This window comes from Bubalus kerabau, chromosome 19 (genome assembly GCF_029407905.1).
Source record: "Bubalus kerabau isolate K-KA32 ecotype Philippines breed swamp buffalo chromosome 19, PCC_UOA_SB_1v2, whole genome shotgun sequence".
Classification (NCBI taxonomy): Eukaryota; Metazoa; Chordata; class Mammalia; order Artiodactyla; family Bovidae; genus Bubalus; species Bubalus kerabau.
The window spans coordinates 67,239,609-67,261,630 of NC_073642.1; the positions used below are offsets into that span (position 1 = coordinate 67,239,609).

The window sequence follows — 22,022 nt, forward strand, 5'->3', positions numbered from 1 at the left end:
TATATACATCAGCCCTATAGTCAGAAGTTCGGAAGAAGATGCAGGGAATTAGGTGTATCTGTGAAATCTGCAGAAAAAGAGCATCGCTGGGGTGGGATGTAACCACATTCTCCGGAGGCTTGTAAGTGATTGAGTTGTTTTCTAGTAGTGTGAAAGAGACTATCCCAGAGCAAAACTTGCCTTTCTCATGTGTATTTTTCCCTTTCTAATTGTGCTATAAACTACAACTGTTTGACATACATATTTGTTTTTGTCTTCATTTTGGAAACAGATTCCCAGCAGGAAAAACAGCCTTATTGCTGCCCCGTCTGCAGTGTCTAGTAAAATAAAAGTGCCAGCCCCTCAGCCCATAGTGAAGAAAGACAAACGGCAAAATTCTTCCAGGTTTAGCGCCAGCAATAATAGAGAACTTCAAAAACTACCGTCTTTAAAAGGTAATTTTTATTATTCATCTTTTGAAAGTTAAAGTTTGCCCACTTAGGGGTAAGGAGCAACGTTTGGATGGTTTGCTAGCTTCTTATACTTTTGCTGTGTTTAAATTCTGTAGGGTTATTTTTTCTTCTTTATTGAGTTTTTTCAGGTTGAATGCCACTAACTTAACCAACTAATATTTCAAATTACAGAGCTGTTTACGATGAAAATGTAATCGTGAGTACATTACGGGTGTAAAATACTTAACACACACAGAGCAAAGACTTAAATCTTTTCCTGTTCATTGTAATTCAGCTAGCCAGTTTTCTTTCAAGTAATTCTCCTCTTTCGTTTGTCTTAGAACTCTGGAAATCCAGAAAGGAGTTACTGCAAGTAGAGTAATTATAAAAACTATGGTAGAAGCGCTTCATTGTTCTGGTGCTGGAGAAGTAAGGACGATAGCAATAGTCTTTTACGGACTTTCTCCTTCTGGGTCACTTGGGGATTACCTCTACCAGGGGTTTTCTGCTTGAGGTTAGTCAGGGAACAGTGCTCTTTGCTTCAAGTTTCCCCCCAAAACAGCCCAGCCACCCCTTTCTGTCTGGGGGGTATTCAGTCCCTGAAAGTGCTTCTCTAGGAGATTTTGAGGTCAAAGTACATAAAATCTTACTGGGGAAGCAAGGTAAGGACCCCAAAGTCAAATATGAACCTCTGAGAAGCTTTATGTTTACTAACATATAAGACTAGTGTAATAAAGCATCAAACATTTTTCATATTTTAAATTCCTAACAGTGGGTCTTCTGTGGTTAATTTTCCTTGTGTATGAACTTGCAGCAGGAAGCTTGTCATCTTTACATGTGTGTTCCCGTGCCTTCCACATTGCAGGGCAGAGAGCCGGAGCTCAGTATAGATGTTTGCGGGAGAGAGGGTGGATGGAGAGAGGGTGGATGAGGAAGAATGGATGGAGGAAAGGAAGGGAGGATAGAGAGGGGGGTGGTAGATGGAGAGAGGGTGAGTGGAGAGGGGCAGGGGAGAGAGGGTGACTGGAGCCAGAGAGGAGTGTGTGGGGGAGGGTGGATGGATGGAGGGGGTGGAAGAGTGGGTGGAGGGAGGGATTGATGGATTCATGGATGTACTTCTGACCCCTGACTTGCTAGGGATCCAGGCTCTCGTCTCACTGCCATCTGCAGAGCTTGTGTCTGGCTTGTATTTCGTTTAGCTGTGTAGCAGATAGCGTGCCTAGTAAGTCCTTCTGGAGGAGTCTTCCCTCCCCAATAGCATGCCTTTCTGGTGCTGTTCAGCCATTCACAGACACCGTGTGGAACACCCCCACACCAGCCCTGCTCTAGGCTCTGGGGGTGCCCCATCCAGAAAACCCAGGGCTTGCTCTGCTGGAGCCAGCGCCTCCCCCACCAGCCGGACCCCCGGGGAGTGAGTGAAGGGCCGCCTGCTGTCCCTGCTCCTGGGGCCCTGCAGAGGCCCGGCCAGAATCTGCAGCTGTCCGGGGTGGACAGGCTTCCCACCGCTGTGCTGAGCCTTCAGGCGCGGGAGCTGTCCCCAGGACCTGTCCTGGCTGGAGGTTGGCCCCTGCCCACGAGGCTGTGCCCTGCCAGGCTGACCCCTTCCCTTCCCGTGCCAAGAAAGACATACCCACTTAGCCCGAATCTCACCCTGGCCAAGCCGTACCCCTCATCACTCTCGTGTGGTGAGTCTTTCCTGGCTGTTCTAAAATATTAGTGCCTCTGTAAGCAAGTCAGAGCAACTTTTGTCTGGTTCAGAAAAAAATAGGAATTGACTGAAATTACATTAAAGATATAATTACTGGCGGAATTCTGTTTTTATGATACTCTACCCATCTAGGACAATGGCACGCTGCCTTGCTTTTTCAGCTCTTGTTTTCTGACTTTTCATAAGGTTTTATGATTTTTCCTGGGATTCTTTACCCTTGCGTTAAATTTCCTCCCAAGTGCTCTCTAGGTCTTGTCACTCTTGCGTTGTGTTTTTTCCATTTATGCTTCTAAATTCGTTCTTATTAATCTTATTAACCAACAGTGAAAAGCTGTTGGTTTTTTAATACTTTGTTACTCTGTCACCAAATTTTCTTATTAATCTTAGTAATGTTTTTGTTAGCATCCGTATATATGGTCCTGTCATTTGCAATTAGGTATTTTTCTCTTCCGGTATCTGTACCAGCAAATACTGGTGCTTTTAGTTTTATTTTGCCTTCAGCCGGGACCAGTAATACACAGGTATCAGAGGTGAGAGCCTGCCCCCTATGGCCTCCCATTGGGTGAGCGGCTTCAGCTTTCCCTCGTTTCTCTTGAAAATGGCCCTCAGTTCAGTTCAGTTCAGTCGCTCAGTCGTGTCCGACTCTTCGCGACCCCATGAATCGCAGCATGCCAGGCCTCCCTGTCCATCACCAACTCCTGGAGTTCACTCAGACTCACGTCCATCGAGTCAGTGATGCCATCCAGCCATCTCATCCTTTGTCGTCCCCTTCTCCTCCTGCCCCCAGTCCCTCCCAGCATCAGAGTCTTTTCCAGTCAGTCAGCTCTTCGCACGAGGTGGCCAAAGTACTGGAGTTTCAGCTTCAGCATCATTCCTTCCAAAGAAATCCCAGGGCTGATCTCCTTCAGAATGGACTGGTTGGATCTCCTTGCAGTCCAAGGGACTCTCAAGAGTCTTCTCCAACACCACAGTTCAAAAGCATCGATTCTTCAGCGCTCAGCCTTCTTCACAGTCCAACTCTCACATCCATACATGACCACAGGAAAAACCATAGCCTTGACTAGACGGACTTTTGTTGGCAAAGTAATGTCTCTGCTTTTGAATATGCTATCTAGGTTGGTCATAACTTTCTTTCCAAGGAGTAAGCGTCTTTTAATTTCATGGCTGCAGTCACCATCTGCAGTGATTTTGGAGCCCAAAAAAATAAAGCCTGACACTGTTTCCACTGTTTCCCCATCTATTTCCCATGAAGTGATGGGACCGGATGCCATGATCTTTTCTGAATGTTGAGCTTTAAGCCAACTTTTTCACTCTCCACTTTCACTTTCATCAAGAGGCTTTTGAGTTCCTCTTCACTTTCTGCCATAAGGGTGGTGTCATCTGCATATCTGAGGTTATTGATATTTCTCCCGGCAATCTTGATTCCAGCTTGTGTTTCTTCCAGTCCAGCGTTTCTCATGATGTACTCTGCATATAAGTTAAATAAGCAGTGTGATAATATACAGCCTTGACGTACTCCTTTTCCTATTTGGAACCAGTCTGTTGTTCCATGTCCAGTTCTAACTTGTCCAGTTGCTTCCATGTCCATGTCCAGTTGCTTCCTGACCTGCATACAGATTTCTCAAGAGGCAGATCATGTGGTCTGGTATTCCCATCTCTTTCAGAATTTTCCACAGTTTATTGTGATCCACACAGTGAAAGACTTTGGCATAGTCAATAAAGCAGAAATAGATGTTTTTCTGGAACTCTCTTGCTTTTTCCATGATCCAGCGGATGTTGGCAATTTGATCTCTGGTTCCTCTGCCTTTTCTAAAACCAGCTTGAACATCAGGAAGTTCACGGTTCACATATTGCTGAAGCCTGGCTTGGAGAATTTTGAGCATTACTTTACTAGCATGTGAGATGAGTGCAATTGTGCGGTAGTTTGAGCATTCTTTGGCATTGCCTTTCTTTGGGATTGGGATTAAAACTGACCTTTTCCAGTCCTGTGGCCACTGCTGAGTTTTCCAAATGTGCTGGCATATTGAGTGCAGCACTTTCACAGCATCATCTTTCAGGATTTGAAATAGTTCAACTGGAATTCCATCACCTCCACTAGCTTTGTTCGTAGTGATGCTTTCTAAGGCCCACTTGACTTCACATTCCAGGATGTCTGGCTCTAGATGAGTGATCACACCATCGTGATTATCTGGGTCATGAAGATCTTTTTTGTATGGTTCTTCTGTGTATTCTTGCCACCTCTTCTTAATATCTTCTGCTTCTGTTAGGTCCATACCATTTCCGTCCTTTGTCGAGCCCATCTTTGCGTGAAATGTCCCCTTGGTGTCTCTGATTTTCTTGATGAGACCCCTAGTCCTTCCCATTCTGTCGTGTTCCTCTGTTTCTGTGCACTGATCGCTGAGGAGGCTTTCTCATCTCTCGGTTTCCGGTGAATCACGCTGCCCCAGCATGCTGCTGCTCCACGGGCCACACTTGGCATCGCTGTTTCCGTATCGCCGTGGCCAGCGGGTCATGTCCGAGCGCCGCTGCTGGATTTTATCAGATGCCGTATGGTTTTTTTCCTTAAGATGTTAATTTAATAACTGCTGTGTTGGTAAATGTTCCGGTTTTGAGCTGTCCTTGCATTACTGAGAGGAACCTCGGTACCGTTGCAGTGTGGCTTTGCTGCGTGCTGTGTTGGGTTTAGTTTTCGTTACTCTCTGCCTCCACATTTACTGCGTGAACCTGGGCGTGGTTTTCTTCCCTTTCTGTAAACTGCTGTACTATATCAAATCTAAAGTGTCCGTCCTGGCACTTTGCGCTCTTTCCTGAATACCATCTAGAGAACTATACACCACTCTCTCACGCCCTCTCTCACAGAGGTTGTACGATGCACCCAGTTTTAGCAGAGATCAACTGTGGGGGAACAGATGCACCTCACAGTCCGTGGCTCAGGGTGAAAGGTTGTGGTGGATCTTGGCTGGGCCTAGTGCTTTGCTCAGGGATGAGTCTGCAGATCCCCCCTTGTGAGGCCAGGTTAGGCCGGGTCACGTGTTAACTCACACACTGTGCTCTGTAATGAATCTTTTCATTTCTCCTACCTCTGTGGTGGTGCTGTCTCCTTATGAGTTCATTTATTCTTCTGATTATTTCCTTTTCAATATACTTCATTTCCACTTTTAATTATCCTCTTTTCTTTTATTTTTTTTCTCAGTTATTATATACAGAGTTCACTTAACTTAAAGCCATGTGTTCCTCTGAGCATAATTTTAGCTCTGCCCATAGATTTTTCTTTCTTTTTTCTAAAATCATAGCCTTTTTAAAAGTTTTATTGAGGCATAACTTACATACTATAGGATTCACTAATTATAATTGGAAATGTGTATTATTGTAATAACATGGAGAGCTGTGCAGCCATTACCACAATGTATTAATAGTTGTAGAATGTTTCCATCGCCCTTATGCTCATTTGCCATTAGCCCGCACTCCTATCCCAGCTCCAGGCGGCCACTGATGTGCTTTCCGCGTCTTTGTTGGTCAGTCGCTAAGTCATGTCCGACTCTTTGTGACCCCGTGGACTATATGGCACGCCAGTCCCCTGTCCTTCACTATGTCCCAGAATTTGCTCAAACTTGTGTCCATCGAGTCGGTGATGCCATCCAGCCATCTCATCCTCGGTCGTCCCCTTCTCATCCTGCCTTCAGTGTTCCCCAGCATCAGGGTCTTTTCCAGTGAGTCAGCTCTTCACATCAGGTGGCCAAAGTATTAGAGCCTTGGCATCAGTCCTTCCAGTGAATATTCAGGGTTGATTTCTTTTAGGATTGACTGGTTTGATCTCCTTGCTGTCCAAGGGATCCCTAAGAGTCTTCTGTAGCACCACACTCCGAAAGCATCAATTCTTCAGCGCTCAACTTTCTTTATGGTCCAACTCTCACATCCCTACGTGACTGCTGGAAAAACCATAACTTTGACTAAATGGACCTTAGTCAGCAAAGTGAGGACTGTTTTTTAATACACTGTCTAGGTTTGTGATAGCTTTTCTCCCAAGAAGGAAGCAAGCTTCTTTTAATTTCATGGCTGTAGTCACCATCCACAGTGATTTGGGAACCCAAGAAAATAAAATATGCCACTGTTTCCACTTTTTCCTCATCTATTTGCCATGAAGTGATGGGACCAGATGCCATGATCTCAGTTTTTTGAATGCTGAGTTTTAAGCCAGCTTTTCGACTCTCTTCTTTTGCCCTCGTCAGGAGGCTCTTTACTTCCTCTTCGCTTCCTGCCGTTGGGGCGGTGTGCTGAGGCGCGTGTGCACGCTGTCACTTCAGTTGTGTGCGACTCTTTGTGACCCCATGGGCTGTAGCCCGCCAGGCTCCTCTCTCCATGGGATTCTCCAGGCAGCGATACGGGAGTGGGTTGCCATGCTCTCCTCCAGGGCATCTTCCCCACCCAGGAATGGAATCCACGTCTCTTCCGTCTCCTGCGCTGGCAGGCAGGTTCTTTACCGCTGGTGCCACCTGGGAAGCCCAGTTGCCTTGGTATCCTTATCAAAAACCAACTGACCATAAATGTAAAAATTCATTTCTGAACTCTCAATTTTATCATATCAATCTGTATGCCTACTTTACCACAGGCCAACAGGATCTCATTGTAGGAGCTCACTGCTGCTTTAATTTTCATTTCTATCATGAGGCCAGGTGACCTTACAAATGTTTATTGGTCCTTTCCCATTGGACGGCCTGACATTTTCTTAATGTTTTTGACGATTTCTTTATTCGGGATATGAACTCTCTGTTGGCTGTACACGTGTTATAAATACCTTGTTCCACTGTAGTTTGTCCTTCATTTTAGCCATTCTGGTGAGCTGGTTTCAAAGCCAGCTGATGACGAATGAAGGTAAGCATCTCTTTATAGGTTTATCATCTGCTCAGATATATTCTTTTCTGAAGTGCAGGCTTAAGTCTCTGGGCCTTTCTTTCTCATTGGATTGTTAAGATTTTTTAAAAAAACATAGACTTGTTGGAGTTCAGGTGTAGGTCCTTGTAGATATGGGAACTGCACATGCTCTTCTACTCTGTATCTTGAGTTTTTACTTTCAAAGCCATTAGCACTGACAGTGTGTTGGCCTGCTGAGTAAGTCTTTGCTTTCCCCAAGTAAAGAAGATGTTACCTTACGTTGTTTTTCCTAAAACTTTCTTTGCCCTTTCACCTTGAACCGTACAGTCCACGTCGAGTTTTGTGCCTGGTGTGAGATCACAGCTCCTTTTCCGTGTTTCTCCATTTTCCCCTTTTTACCGTGCTCCCTGGCACAGTGCCTTTGTTGGAAAGGCCACCCTTCCTTCACTCACTGTGCTGTTATCTTTTTGTGAATAAAGGACCATTGCTGTGCAGACCCCTTTCTGGGCCCTGTTTTGTTCCACGGGCTTGCCTGGGCTGTGTCCGAGAAGCGCTAACCCACCCTAGCAGGTCTTGGTATCGAGTAGTCTTCAGTCCCTCAGCTTTTTCTTCAGAATTGCCTTGGCTCTTTTCATTTCCGTACAAGTTTTAGAATTGGCCATTTGTCCAAGAAGTCCCTGCTTTGTTTCAGTGGGGGATGGTATTTCAAGACCGCGGTCTGAGTGCCAGGATTCTCTTTGCTATTGGAATGGTCAGTGTTTACAGGACTTTTCAGTGGACCGAACTAGAAAATAACGTGTTTTTTTTTTTCAGGACATAGCACATCAGGACTTCCTGCTGATACCCTCCATTCAAGTTCAGGCATTTATTTAACTTCTGTCTTACACCTCCTTTTAGTCATGTGGAGATTTCTGGTTCTCAGGGACATCAGAGATAATAAATAGAACTTAAATATCAGATAATTATTCATTTACTTCATCCCACGTTGGGCTTCCCTTCCCAGTTGGTAAAGAATCTGCCTGCAGTGCAGGAGACCTGGGTTCGATCCCTGGGTTGGGAAGATCCCCTGTAGAAGGGAAAGGCTGCCCATTCCAGTATTCTGGCCTGGAGAATTCCATGGACTGCATAGTCCATGGGGTCACAAAGTCAGACACGACTGAGCGACTTTCTTTTTATCCCACATTATACAGAGTGTATTTTCAAACAAATAATACCAACATTGTGACCAGTACGATGACTGAAAGGTTAAAATTTGTGCATCTTTTCATTGCCTCCCTCCCCCCACCCTTTTTCTTAATAGCTTTACCCGTCTTCTTTGTCAGAGCTAGTCACTGGCCGTGACAACCTGTGCTGTCTCGCCACATCCCTGCCTGCCCTAGTCCTCCGCGGGAGCGCGGCCGACGCTCACCGCCATCTCTGCGCGGCTTCTCGGTACTCTGCTGTGCGGTGAGCGTCCTCTCTGGGAGGCTTCTGTCTCAGACCTCAGAAAGCGTCGGTAGAACGTCCCTGGCTCACGTTTCCTCTTCACGTGTATGTTAAGGGTGTTCTCCATTTCCTTCTGCAATAAAGTACCGCTGTCCGACTCCGATGTCAGTTTGATTTTCTTTTCTCTTACAGGTTATTTGGTCTGTTTGCTTTGATGCCTAAACAGTTTTTTTTTTCCCCCTTTTCTTTAAAGTCCAGTGGTTTCAGAGTATATCATTCTGGGTTGACTTTCCCACATACGTTCTGTGTTCTTTCACAATGATAACACCAAGTCTCTTTTTCTTGGATTATTATTATTTTGAGGATTTGTTCTCTCCCCTTGCTTTCATTTACTCCTCTGGAGACTCCTGTTGTACACATACTGAATCTTCTTTGCCTGTTTTTGGTATTTGTTGTCTCCCTCTGGGTTTTTATCATTTCTTTTTTATTTAATCGTTTTTTTTTTCCCTCTTTTTTATGTGCTGTTACCTGTGAGGCATTTTATGTTTTTATTTGCTCTCGTATTCTCTTCAGTGAATCTTCATTTCTGAAATGATTTTCTTCTTTTAATTCTTTACAGAGTTACTACCTACCTCTGAACTTTCCTATTAATATTCATGTAGCCCTTTGACACATTATGTGATTCCTTTAGTGTCTTTTGTCTCATCTTGAAATGTTAGGCTGCAGTTCTTCACGTCTTTGTGGGATGTCTCCCTGTCTTGCTTTTACTGCTGCGTAGGTGTCGTTCAGTCCCGTTTCGCTTTTTCCTTATAAGAACTCCATGTGGGACTTGACTTTGATCCCACCAGTGCTCGTGTGAAAGTAAAGCGGAGCTAGGGCTCTGGAGCTCTAGCTCCAGTTATTTTTTTGTGAAATTTTAAAAAATATGGTGCCTGACCTCCTGAGCGCCCTGGTTTGGTCTCTGCTGCTAATACCAGACCTGCGTTCTCCAGCTTCTCTCCTCTCTCCCTGCTGTCCTCTCTGGATTCTCTGCCCAGCAGTCGTCCCAAGTGTGACCTAGTTCTGGGAGGAAGCTACAGCTGCTGAATGTCAAGGGTTCCCAGGGCCCCTCCAGTCCCGGCTGTGGACTCCTTGCCCTCACCCGCTGTGGGGTGTACGGACCCCTTCTGCTTTCTGCTGTTCTCAAGGGGGGTCCACCCGGCTCTTTGGTTGTTTCAGAGTTCTTACCTGTGGAGGACGCTCGTTGCTTCTCTCCGACATCTTCCCCACAGACACTTCTGCACACCGGCCTGTGGCTGCTGGTGGGCTAACCCATATGCTCACATGTCTTGGGGACACATTTTCACCTCATTTTGTTGTCGATGTTGGCCATGGGCATTTGTTTTGCCATCTTAGTTGCACTGTATAATTTTGTGTAAGAATTTGGGGTGGTTAAAAAAACAATGCCACCCTTTTTTCGTAATATCCAAAACTTGGAAGCAACCAAGATGTCCTTCAGTAGGTGAATGGATAAACAAACCATCCAGATAATGGCATGTTATTCAGCAGTACAAAGGAATGAGCTGCCAGGCCATGAAAAGTCATGCAGGAACCTTCAATGCATAGTACTGAGTGAAAAGAGCCAACCGGAAAAGCTGCATTCTTCATGATTCTTACTATGCGACGTTCTGGAAAAGACAAAACTAGGGAGACGGTGAAAAGACCAGTGGTTGGGAGAACAGGGGGATGAATAGACAGAGCACAGGAGGTGTTTAGGGCAGTGAACTACTCTGTATGTTGCCGTGTGGTGGATACATGGCTTTTTATGTCTGTCAAAACCCACAGAATGTACAACACAAAATGAATCCTTACTATGGTCTTTCGTTAATAATGAGGTATCAGTGTTGGCTCTTCACTTGTAAGAAATACATCACATTACTGCAAGGTGTTAGTAATAGAAGAAACTAGGGGAGGGGAGGGAGAGCTATGGGAACTCCGTACATTCGGTTTTTCTATAAACCTAATCCTTCAAGTTTGTTAATTTAAAAAACGGTTGCCAGAGGTGGGGTGTGGAGCCATGGGTGAAATGGGCGAAGGAACTCAAATGGTGCAAACTTCCAGTTAAAATAAAGTCGTAGGGATGTAATATACGGCACAGTGACTATAGTTCATAATACTGTGGTGAGTATTTGAAAGTTGCTAAGAGACGAGATCGTCAAAGTTCCCATCACAAGAAGTAAAATATTCTTTAACTATGTCTGGTGAGGGATGTTAACTATTAACTAGACTTATTGTGGTGATCATTTTGCAGTAGATACTAATGCAAAGAGCCAACTCATTGGAAAAGATCCTGATGCTGGGAAAGATTGAGGGCAGGAGGAGAAGGGGGTGGCAGAGGATGAGATGGTTGGATGGCATCACCAACTCAATAGACATGAATTTGAGCAAACTCCAGGAGATAGTGAAGGACAAGGCAGCCTGGCATGCTGCAGTCCTTGGGGTTGCCAAGAGTTGGACATGACTTTGCAACTGAACAACTTGTTGTGCACCTGAAACTAATATAATATGTTAGTTATGCCTCAGAAGAGGTAGGCTGCTACTGCCATCTCTTTGGACTTCTCCATTATTGGATGTCTGAATTCCAACCATTTTAAGTCTTCCATAACGTCATTACTGTTTTGTTCTGTTGATAACCGTTTAGATCTGTCTACTTCATCTTTTTAGCCTTCATTCCTTTTTGTATCTCAGACTTTCCCTGTGAGGTCAAATTGTTGTTTGAATGCATCATTTAGAATTTTCTTTAATAAGGATCTGCTGGCAGCAAACACTTTGCTTATCACTGAGTATCTAACTGTGGATTGTTACATTCCTTCAGTGCATTGAAGACAAGCATTTCATTGCCTTTTGATTTCCATTAGCATTGAGAAGGCAATGGCACCCCACTCCAGTGTTCTTGCCTGGAGAATCCCAGGGACAGAGGAGCCTGGTAGGAGGCCATCTATGGGGTCGCAGAGTCAGACATGACTGAAGTGACTTAGCAGCAGCAGCAGCAGCATTGAGAAGCCAAATTCATTCTTTTGGAAAGCATTGTGATTTCTGGCCACTTTTCTGATTTTGACCAAGACATGGTTGGGTTTTTAAATTATTATTATTTATTTATTTTTGACTATGCTGGGTCTTCATTGCTGCGTGGGCTTTTCTCTAGTTGCGGTGTGCGGGTTTCTCATCGAGGTGGCTTCTCTTGTTGCAGAGCGCTGGCTCTAAAGCACGGGCTCAGCAGTTGTGGCACACGGGCTTTAGCTGCCCGTGGCATATAGACTCTACCCAGACCAGGGATCGAACCCGTGTCCCCTGGCTGGCAGGCGGATTCTTATCCACTGTACCACAAAATTGTTTTAAAAAATGATTTTTTTTATCAGTGATTCCACTACCAGGTCTCCAAGTATGGATTTCTTTTTTATCAGTCTTTTTTGCAATTCACTCTGAATCTTGGATTGTTACATTTCCTCAGTTGTATGGAAAGTTCCCACACAACCGAGGAAATACACCATTGTTTCTTCGATTGTTATCTCTATATTTAGTTTCTCTCCCCATCCAACTTCGGCTTTAATTAAATAGGTATTGGAAGCTTTCATTTCTATCTTTCTTTACTCCTCATCTGTATTTTTCAGCATTTTTGTGAAATGGTGCTATGTTCTTGATTGCAGTTTCATGTCACCCATGGTGAAGGACCAGTTTTCTTTTTAGTTTTCAACCCATCTCATACTTTCATAAAATATAGTGAAAATAAATGAAACATAAAATACAGTCACAAATTGTTAGATTTCAGGTATACTTTTTTTCATTTATGGAAGTTCTGTTTCTAATCTGTTATGTGATTTTTTTTTCATAGTTTCCTATTCTTTTGCAGATGTCATGTCTTTTAGTCAGCACAGCTGCTTTATAGTCCGTGTCAGATAATACCAGCATCTGAAGTCCTTGTCACATGTTGCTCATGATGTCTTACTTCCTTATGTCCCTGATGACTCTTTAGTGTATGCTGGTCATTCTACTCAAACATTTGAAATAAACTAAAGCCTAGGATGAAGGTGTCTTCTCCAGCAGGGATTTGTCTTTGCTTCTGCAAGACCCCTGGGGTCACTTACTAGTGTGGGAGTGCCATAAACCACAACCAATTGTACGACTTGTTAGATTAGCCAGGGAGCTTGCCTTGTGAAATATCCCCCTGATTGCGGGTAGCTGCTGAAAGTGGAAACCTTTTTTGGGACAGACTGTATCAGAAGTGATGCTGTGTAACTCCAGAGACAGCTTCCCTATCGGGCGAGGTGCGTGCTGTGTGTGACGAGAGGATGGGAGGCTACATCCTGCCCCTGTGCCGGTCACACCTCTCCAGTGCCCGGTGTTTCCCGCAGTTCAGAAGTGCTCGTGACCGTCTGCAAGGCATATCTTGGCCCCCTGCAGCGTCTCTTCCCCATCAACCACGTGCCAGTGCTTTAAGCACCACCTGATGACCCTTGTCCGAGTCAACAGTTTCACTGGAGACTTCAGCGTTTGATCTGGCATCCTTCTAAAAGCAGAGCCATTTCTTGCCAAAGGGGCCTATTTGGTTATCCTGACCTGCAGCTCCTACTGGAAAGTGAGGAGAAGCTTAAATCTTTGCCTTTGAGTTACCAGTTTCCCTCAAATGGTGAAAATGAAAGGTCTTTTTGCTTTTTCTTTTGTGACTACCATTATGCGTTTCCTTGATATCAGTGTGTTTTAATCTACTAAAACCATATTCCTTCTTCTGTGCAGATGCATAGTTTTAAGCATTGTCTGATATTTGGGAGAGCTGCTATGTATTTTTTGGCACAGTGTCATTTTTGTCTCCTGGTTTCTGGCACAGTAAGATGTCCCCCCTCCCCCCAGACTTGGAATTAGCCGTTTTTCAAAGAGCCATGATTCCTTTCAGTGGGGAATAATATTAGAGACCAAAATCAGGGCACTAGGGACTTTTCACTGCTACTGGTCTGCTGTTGCTTTTAGGTATGTTCGATGGAGGGAGCTAGAATATGGACATATATTCTAGAATATATATGTGTATATTTTAGCTGTGCTTTTATAACATTATGATGTTTTCACGTGTTTCTTGAATTTTCATAGTTGTATCTTTATCTTACACTGAAAATCTTGATTTCTAATATCATTCTATTGCTGTATCATACTAAAATTACTCACAACAATAATGATTTTATTACAAACAATATGAACTTTGAATTGGTTCATTTCATTGCAAAAAAAAAAAGCTGCTGATTTATTTACTGTGATTCCATTAAATTTAAAAAATGTCTAGAGAGGATTGGCATCTTGAGGATGTTTGAATCCCCTCATCAAAGAGTGTGTCTTTCTGTTTAAGACCACTTTCATTTCCTTTAGGGGTGTTTTTAAGTTTCCCTCATGTAGGCTTTTGCACATTTCTTAGTGTGTGCCCAAATATTCTATTGCCCTTGCTATTGTAAATTGGGGTCTCCTTTTCCGTTGTCTTCTAAGTAGCTGTTAATGGTTTATGTGGAGGTTGGTGACTTCTGTGCTTTGCTTTCACCTCCTGCTTCCTTACTGAATTGTCTTATTGTTTGCAGTAGTTTTGCAGCTGATTCTTTTTGATGTCCCAGCTATTCATTAGAGCTGCATGTAAAAGTAATCTCACCTCTTTGTTTCTAGTTCTTATACCTCTAGTGTCTTTCTTCTGAGTTGACTAAAAAGTCCAGTAAGATGTTAATGTGTGGTGGTGTGAGCAAGCGTATTCGTCTTGTTCCTGACTTTAATGGAAATAGAAAGTGAAGAGTGAAAATGAAGTCGCTCAGTCGTGTCCAACTCTTTGTGACCCCATGGACTATAGCCTACAGACTCCTCTGTCCATGGGATTTTCCAGGCAAGCACACCGGATGGGTTGCCATTTCCTTCTCCAGGAGATCTTCCCGACCCAGGGGTTGAACCCGGGTCTCCCGCATTGTAGGCAGACGCTTTACCATCTGAGCCACAAGAAGCATTTATTAATTATACTGTTTATATTCCCCTGGTTTTCAGCTGCTGTAAACTGTGCTTTAATGTAACTCTTTTGTCGCCCACACCTTTGAACCTCTCCTTAAGCTGGAATCAAGGAAGGGGGGTACTGATCAAAGACCACGCATTTTCAAGAACCCTGTACAGATACCGTCCAAGGGGCGGCCCGCGAGCTCTCCCGCCAGAGCACAGGAGGTGCCTGCCCTGCCGCACCTTAGTGGAAAATGGTATTTCCTATCTTTGTTTTTTTTTTTTTTTTTAAACAATGAGGCTGAATGTAGCCTTGTTCATTCAAATGTAGTCCTGTTCATTCAAAGATTTCTCTGAATTAGTCCTTTCTTTTAATATTTTTGGTCTGGAAGGTAGAAGTGTAACATGAAGAGAGCAAAGTTTTTAGGTGGCTCATAAATCATGGACTTTGTTTCCTGAAGCCATTCTCCTTGCTTTAGAAAAGACAGACCTCTGGAGAAGTCAAAGATGTAATGAAACAACCAGGGCTTAATAACAATTCATTGGAGACCATGGGACAGAAATTTAGAACTGCTAATAAGTGTTAGGCCTTTGGGGAAGGAAGTTGTCCCATTGTTGGGAGAACTTATCTGAGTTTTTAGAAATTGACTTTGGAATAGCAGTTAAAAATGTGTGTCTTGCCCCCGTTTTGTGAAAATGCAGTGCTGCAGCCTAAATTCAAAGCAGTTTATTTTCCAATACAGTTGAGCATCTTGCCATACAAGCGATCATTTTTTACTGCTTAAAAATGAACTAGCATCTATTTAGAGGAGCTTCGTGCTTCCCAGGTGGCACTGTTGGTAAAGAATCCACCTGCCAGTGCAGGGGATGCGAGATGTGAGTTCGATCCCTGGGTCGGGAAGACCCCCTGGTGAAGGAAATGGCAACCCACTCCAGTATTCTTGCCTGGAAATTTCCATGATCTGAGGAGCCTGGTGGGCTGCAGTTCTTGGGGTCACAGAGAGTTGGACACAACCAGGAACGCATACCCCTCTTGCCTGTTTGTTGAAGGATAAAAGTGGAGCGAGAAGGTACCAGAGTTCTTTCTCTTAGTCTCTGAATTCTCCTGGTTCAGGAACTCAGCTTTCATCCGTCTTGTTTCTGCCACGTGTTTGGTGCTGTGTCTTCTCCTGATGCCCACAATAAGGGGAGGAAACAGCTTGGCGAGCCAGGCGCCAGTTCAAGCACAGGGAGGCGGCCAGGACAGTGACGAGGAGCAGAGGTGGCCCCAGCTCTCAGGGAGGCCACAGACCAGACCCGCGGCATCTGCAGCCCCCTCCCACTTGGGCCCCGCCCCTGTCTGTCACAGAGGCACCCCGGGCCGTCTCCCGTTAGCCTGAGCCCAGCCCTGAGCACGGCCTGGCCGCTGGGGCGCCCTCCTGCCCACTCTCCTCCCGCCACAGGTGTGGCTCTCACCCTCTGCCTGTCATCCCCGGTAAGCCCCTTCTCGGCAGAACTCAGGGAATTGGTGTCAACTGGTAGCTGTAATCCCGCATTTAATGTTTAGCTCAGGCCTTCTGTAGACCTCACCTGGGTTTCTCCCAGCATCTTAGGCACGCATGCGCGTGCGTGCGAGCACACACGCACGTGCACACACGCACACATACACACGCTCGCACACACACACACACTCCTTGCGTGTTCTCACCCCCTGCCCAGACCCTCCAGGCCTGGGTTTCCCCTGTGCTCTGCCTTCTCCATGGATGCCAGGCAGCCCCCTGCCCTACTGGCTCTGTCTCCCACTGTGTTTCCTGAGCCACCCTGGCTGAGTCCTGCCTGGCATCCATGCAGCATGCCATCGCCACTGTCTCTTCGTCCTCCCGCAGTGACTCTGGGCCTGTTACTACCTCCCTCCACCCACTCCAGTGTCCTGGCCTGGAGAATTCCACGGACTGTATAGTCCATGGGGTCGCAAAGAGTCAGATACGACTGAGCGGCTTTCACTTTCCCCTCCCCGAGCCCCTGCCTGCAGGCTAAGTCGCTCAGTTGTATCCTACTCTTTTTGACTCTATGGACTGCAGCCCGCCAGGCTCCTCTGTCCACGGGATTCTCCAGGCCAGAATACTGGAGTGGGTTGCCATGCTCTCCTCCAGGGGATCTTCCCAACCCCGGGATCGAACTCACGTCTGTCCTGTCTCGTGCACCGGCAGGCAGTTCTTCACCACTAGCACCGCCTGGAAAGCCTCCGGCACTAGTACCCACCGTTCTCCTTTCTGTCTCTGGGATTGTGACTCCTCTAGGGACCTCATGTAAGTGGAATCATACAGCATTTTATTCCTGAATTTCGAGGCTGAACAGCATTCCATTGTGTGGATCGGTGTTCTTCAGTCACTGAGTCGTGTCCGACTCTTTGCAACCCCTGAACTGCAGCATGCCAGGCTCCCCTGTCCTTCACCATCTCCCAGAGCTTTCTGCGACTCGTGTCCATTGAGTCGGAAATGTCAGTTTTGTGGATGGAGCACCATTTATCTGTTCATCATGATGGACACTTTGGTTGCAGAACATGCCACATGCTGTTCTGTCTGAAGTGTCACTGAGGGCAGAGGTGGTTTGCGTGTCTGTTTTGTGCCCAGTCTAGTACCTGCCATGGATCCCGGAGACACAGGTTTGCTGAAGGAGCAAAAAGCGCTCTGGGCCTGGGGCCTCCCCACATCCTCCAGTTTTCTGGGAACTGTTGTGGGGCTGGACCCCGTCCCGGGCTCAGCGCTCCCTGCACTCGGGCTCTTCCTCATGAAATGAGGTTTCCTGCTAACAGTTGACCTAGAAGCACTTGGCGTGTCACCTTGGCTCTGTGTACCGTGCGTGGGTTTCCTACCTTCTCAGGACACAGAAGGGGTGTGACGACTTCTTTGGCTTTAAAGGGTTTCCAGCCCCGCTGCGGGGAAAGTACAAAGCAGCAGAGGTCTCCAGCAGCGCACTCCGGGCAGATTCTTTGCTTCGTCCACCCCACGCACCCCCGCTGGCCTTTCCTGAGATAAGCTTGTCCACCCTTTAAACCAGTCGCAGGACTCACTCAGATCAACAGGGCAGCTAGCGAGCGTCCCTTTGACCTTGCTGTTGGCAAGCAGAAGTGCCCTGGCAACCTTTGAACACAGCTGAATGCTAGATATCTTTGATCTGCCTAAGGAAAAAGGCTATTTTAAACTGTAAGTGAAGCCAAATTTTTTTGGGTTAGATTTCCTACCCAACAAAACATACATCGCCCGTGCCCATTGTCGTTTCCAGTTAAGTGTCGGCTCAGAGCACAGCTTTCCTTTAATAAAAGAAACTGTAAAGCTTCTTCATTAAAATATGAGCGTACTTAATTTGCCTATAAAATTTGCCTGGGGAGATGAAAATTAAAACCTTTGGCTGAATTTAGAAATGAAAATATGAACGTTTTAGTCAGGAATGCTACCTCCAAATGGGTCTTAACTACAGACAGTTTGTTTGTAAATAAAGACCCACGTAAAGTGACAGAGGAAGCCAAGAATAAAGAGGAACTCCTATTTAAACCTCCCATCCTTGTACAGTATGATGCTCGCGTTTGCCGCCGTGCCGGACAGATGCGCTGAGAGCTATAGTCTGTCTGCCCACTTGGCGGTTCTGCAAGGAGCTCTGCACTGAGCCCGGAAAGGTGCCTTTCCTCGAAGTCAGCTCAAGCCCTCCACGGGGCAGGAAAAGCTGTCATGGGAGCGTCCAGAAGCCAGGCTGGAGGGCACCGTGGGGGGCGTGGGGGCTGGGCACTGACAGGATAGGGGGCGCTGGGCAGGGGCTCTGCACTCAGGAGGGGGACCTGTCCCGCTCCAGGTGGTCAGTGGCATACCCGTCTTAACGCTGCACTACAGGGACAAGTTTGGCAGGATCAGAATCTGGCGTCACTGCTTGACTCATGCCTTCGTGCAGTGAGTGTGCTCGGTGTGGTCCTGGGGCTGCCGACAGACAGCCCGTGGCCCAGGCCGGGGAGGGGAAGGCTTCCCGGAGGCGGCTGGTCCAGACAGGGGTGCTCTCGGCGTCTCTGCCCTCACACTGAGCCCCAGGGCCAAGACCCTGCTCTTCAAGTGCTTCAGTGCCCACTGCCCCTTCCCCGGGATGGCTGAGCACGTGCAGGCGGATCCCGCCTCGGGGGTGGCTTCATCCTCCTGGGCGCCCCCCCCAACATCGGTGGCATTGGTGCCTCCACAAAGCCGAGGAGGTGGGGGGATCACAGACGCGCCCCCCCTTGACAGGTGAGGAAAGAAGGAGCAGCCTGGGGTTATGGAGGGTGAGGGCGGCCTCTCCCTGGGCACAGGCGCTGGCTGAGTCCCTGTTTCATCGAGAGGAGAGGGCTCTGGAGGCTGACTGGGCCTCAGAGGCCTAGATGAGCCTGTGGATTCCGTGCAAGCGTGCAGTCAGAATTTAAGTAGCCCGTAACTGGCTCCTTGAGACGAGGAGTCAGCACCCTCGTGTTTGTGGTTCAGTTCGTCACGCCTCATTTAGGCCACTCTTGTGTTTGTGTGTTTTTACACAGTCATCTCATTTATGCAGCACAGTGAATCTTTTGCGTCATATTTCCCCTTCTCCGTTCCTAGCCTGTGCCTGAGAGGGCAGCGTTCACTAAGGGAGTCTTCCTGCTGTCACTTCATCTGTGTGTCCTGGGACTTCCCTGGGGGCCCAGTGGTTACAACCCTGTGCGGCCAGTGCTGGGGGTGCAGGCTCGATTCCCGGTTGGGGAACTAAGATCCCACATGGCACGTGGCACAGCCAAAATATAAATAAGATGACAGTAAGAATGATCAGCTAATTAGAATTTTTTTAAAAAAACGCTATATGTCTTTAGTTAATTTTCATGAAAGTATTGTGTGCTTATTTTAGCAATACTGAGCAATGTAGAGACGTTTCAGAAAGAAAAACTACACATAGCCATAACACTCCACGGTAATTACCATTGATATTTTGAGAATGTTTCTTTTTATGTTCATATTATTTCTGAAAAATTATATACTGCTTTGCTCACTTATTTTTACTTTACAAATCCATAAGTACTTTCAATAAATGTGTAAAAAATTTCACTGTGTGGGATAATCCCTTTGATGTTAAGGTGTTTTCTAGTATTTTAGAATCATAAATTTAAAATGTGATGCTCTCAAAATGAATAAAATACTTTGAATTAACATAGGAGGTGAAAGACTTGTCTGCTGAAAGCATTCAAGAACACCCCAGTAAATGCAAAAGACGTGTGTTCATGGATTGGAAAAGTTAGTATTGTTAAAACCTCAGCAGTGCCCAAGAGATCCACAGATCCATTGCAATCTCAATCAAAATCCTAACAATGTTTTTTCCCAGACATAGAAAAAAATGCATTCTAAAATTCACATGGAATCTCTAGGGACCCAGGATAACCACAACAATATTGAAAAAAAAGAACAAAATTGGAAGTCTTACATTTCCTGATATCAAAGCTTACTGCAAAGTTACAGTAGTCAAATCAGTGTGGTACTGACCTCCTTGGTGGTCCAGTGGTTAGCACTCTGTGTTCCCAATGCAGGGGGTCCGGGTTCAATCCCTGGCCAGGAAGCTAGATCCCACATGCCCCAACTAAGAGGTCACATGCTGCAATTAACACCCAGCACAACCAAATAAATATATATATATATATATATATATATATATATATATATATATATATATATATATATATAAACCAAGACATAGACACCAGGAGTGTAAGAGATCAAGAAGTAAAGTGCCACGTGTATGGCCACATGGTTTTCTAGGATGCCACCACTCTGGGAAAAGGACAGTCTTTTCAACAGTGGTGCTGGAAAAAAGTGGATATCCACATGCAAAAGAATGAAACTGGACCCTTATTTTATACCGAACCTAAAAATTTAACAGAGTGGATCAAAGACCTAACACTGCCTTAGAGGAAAACATAGAGGAAAGTGTGTCATTAGACTTACCAGTGATATCTCAGACGCAACACGAAAGCACAGGCAAGGAAAGCGAAAGTAGATAAATTGGACTACATCAGAATTTAAAACTGTGCAGCAAAGGACACAAGCAGCAAAATGAAAAGGCAACCCGTGAAACGGGAAGAAGGATTTGAAAATCATCTATCTGATGAGGGATTAATATCCAAAACTTATAAAGAACTCTTGCAACTCAACAACAAGAAAACAACCCAATGTAAAAATGTGCAAAGGACTTGAGTAGACATTTCTCCAAAGGACATACAGAAATAGCCATTAAGCACATGAAAACATGATTAATATTTCCAATTGTTAGGAAAACGCACATCAAAACCATTGAGATACCACTTAACACCCACTAGGATGGCTGCTGTCAGAAAAACAAAAACTAGCCAGTGTTGGTAAGATGTGGAGAAATTGGAACCCTTGTGCACTGCTGGTGGGAATGTAAAATGATGCTGCCACCTCAGCCCCCTGATGTGCAGAGCTGACTCATTGGAAAAGACCCTGATGCTGGGAAAGATTGAGGGCAGCAGGAGAAGTGGGTGACAGAGGATAAGATGGTTGGATGCCATCACTGACTCAATGGACATGAGTTCAAGCAAGCTCCAGGAGATGATGATGGACAGGGAAGCCTGGCGTGACCCAGTCCATGGGGTCACACAGAGTCGGAGATGACTGAGCAACAACAACAGTGTGGAGAACAGCGTGGCAGTTCCTCAAAAAGCTAAAAATAGAATTACTGTAATTTTTGGAGAATTATTTTTGGAGAATATACACAAAAAACTTGAAAGCAGAGACTTAGACATTTGTATATTCATATTATAGCAGCATTATTCACAACAGCCAAAAGGCAGACACAGCCTGTGTCTATCAAGGGATCAATAGAACAAAATGTGGTATATCCCTGCAGTAGAGTATTGTCCAGTCTTAAAAAGGGAAGAAATTCTGGCACATGATGCAACACAGCAGAACCTTAAGGACATGACACTGAGTGAAATAATCCAGTCACCAAAGGACAAAAGCTGCATGATCCCACTTGTATTAAATATCAGGTACCCAGAGTCGTCATAGTCAGAGAGACCGAACGTGCAGGGGCCGAGGGGAAGGGGCTGGGGTGGAAGTGTTAATAGGGACAGATCTCCTGTCCTGCAAGATGAAGCGAGTTCTGGGGATGGATGGTGGTGGTGCTAGCAGAACACTGTGAGTGTGCTTATGCGACGTAGGGCGTTACGCTTGGAAATGGTAAAGACGGTCAATGTCATGTTACGTGTGTGCATGCTGCTCTTCAGTCGGGTCCCATTCTCTGTGACCCTAAGGACTCTAGCCCGCCAGGCTTCTCTGTCCATGGAATTCTCCGGGGAAGAATACTGGAGTGGGCTGCTGTGCCCTCCTCCAGGGGATCTTCCCAACCCAAGATCAAACCCGTATCTCATTACATCTCCTGCATTGCAGGCAGGTTCTTTACCACTGGCACCACCTGAGAAGTACTTTAGCACAAATTTTTAAATAACTATTTTTTTAAAACATGATGCTCACTCATGGCTACCTACATTTCTGGAATAGACTCCCAGAAGTTAAATGACTTAAAGAATCTTTACATATTGCCACATTTTATTGCCAATC

The 22,022-nt window shown here is 45.7% G+C and overlaps 1 protein-coding gene across 3 annotated transcripts in view; it reads left to right on the forward strand.

Moving 5' to 3' along the window:
* Window positions 1-22,022, forward strand: part of PPP2R5C (protein phosphatase 2 regulatory subunit B'gamma) — a 140,693-nt gene that overhangs the window by 16,884 nt on the left and 101,787 nt on the right. For all 3 annotated transcript variants that reach the window (XM_055556595.1, XM_055556603.1, XM_055556600.1), the window contains exon 3: window positions 272-434. In XM_055556595.1, the coding sequence (XP_055412570.1) occupies window positions 272-434 (163 nt within the window). The remainder of the gene's footprint in view (window positions 1-271; window positions 435-22,022) is intronic.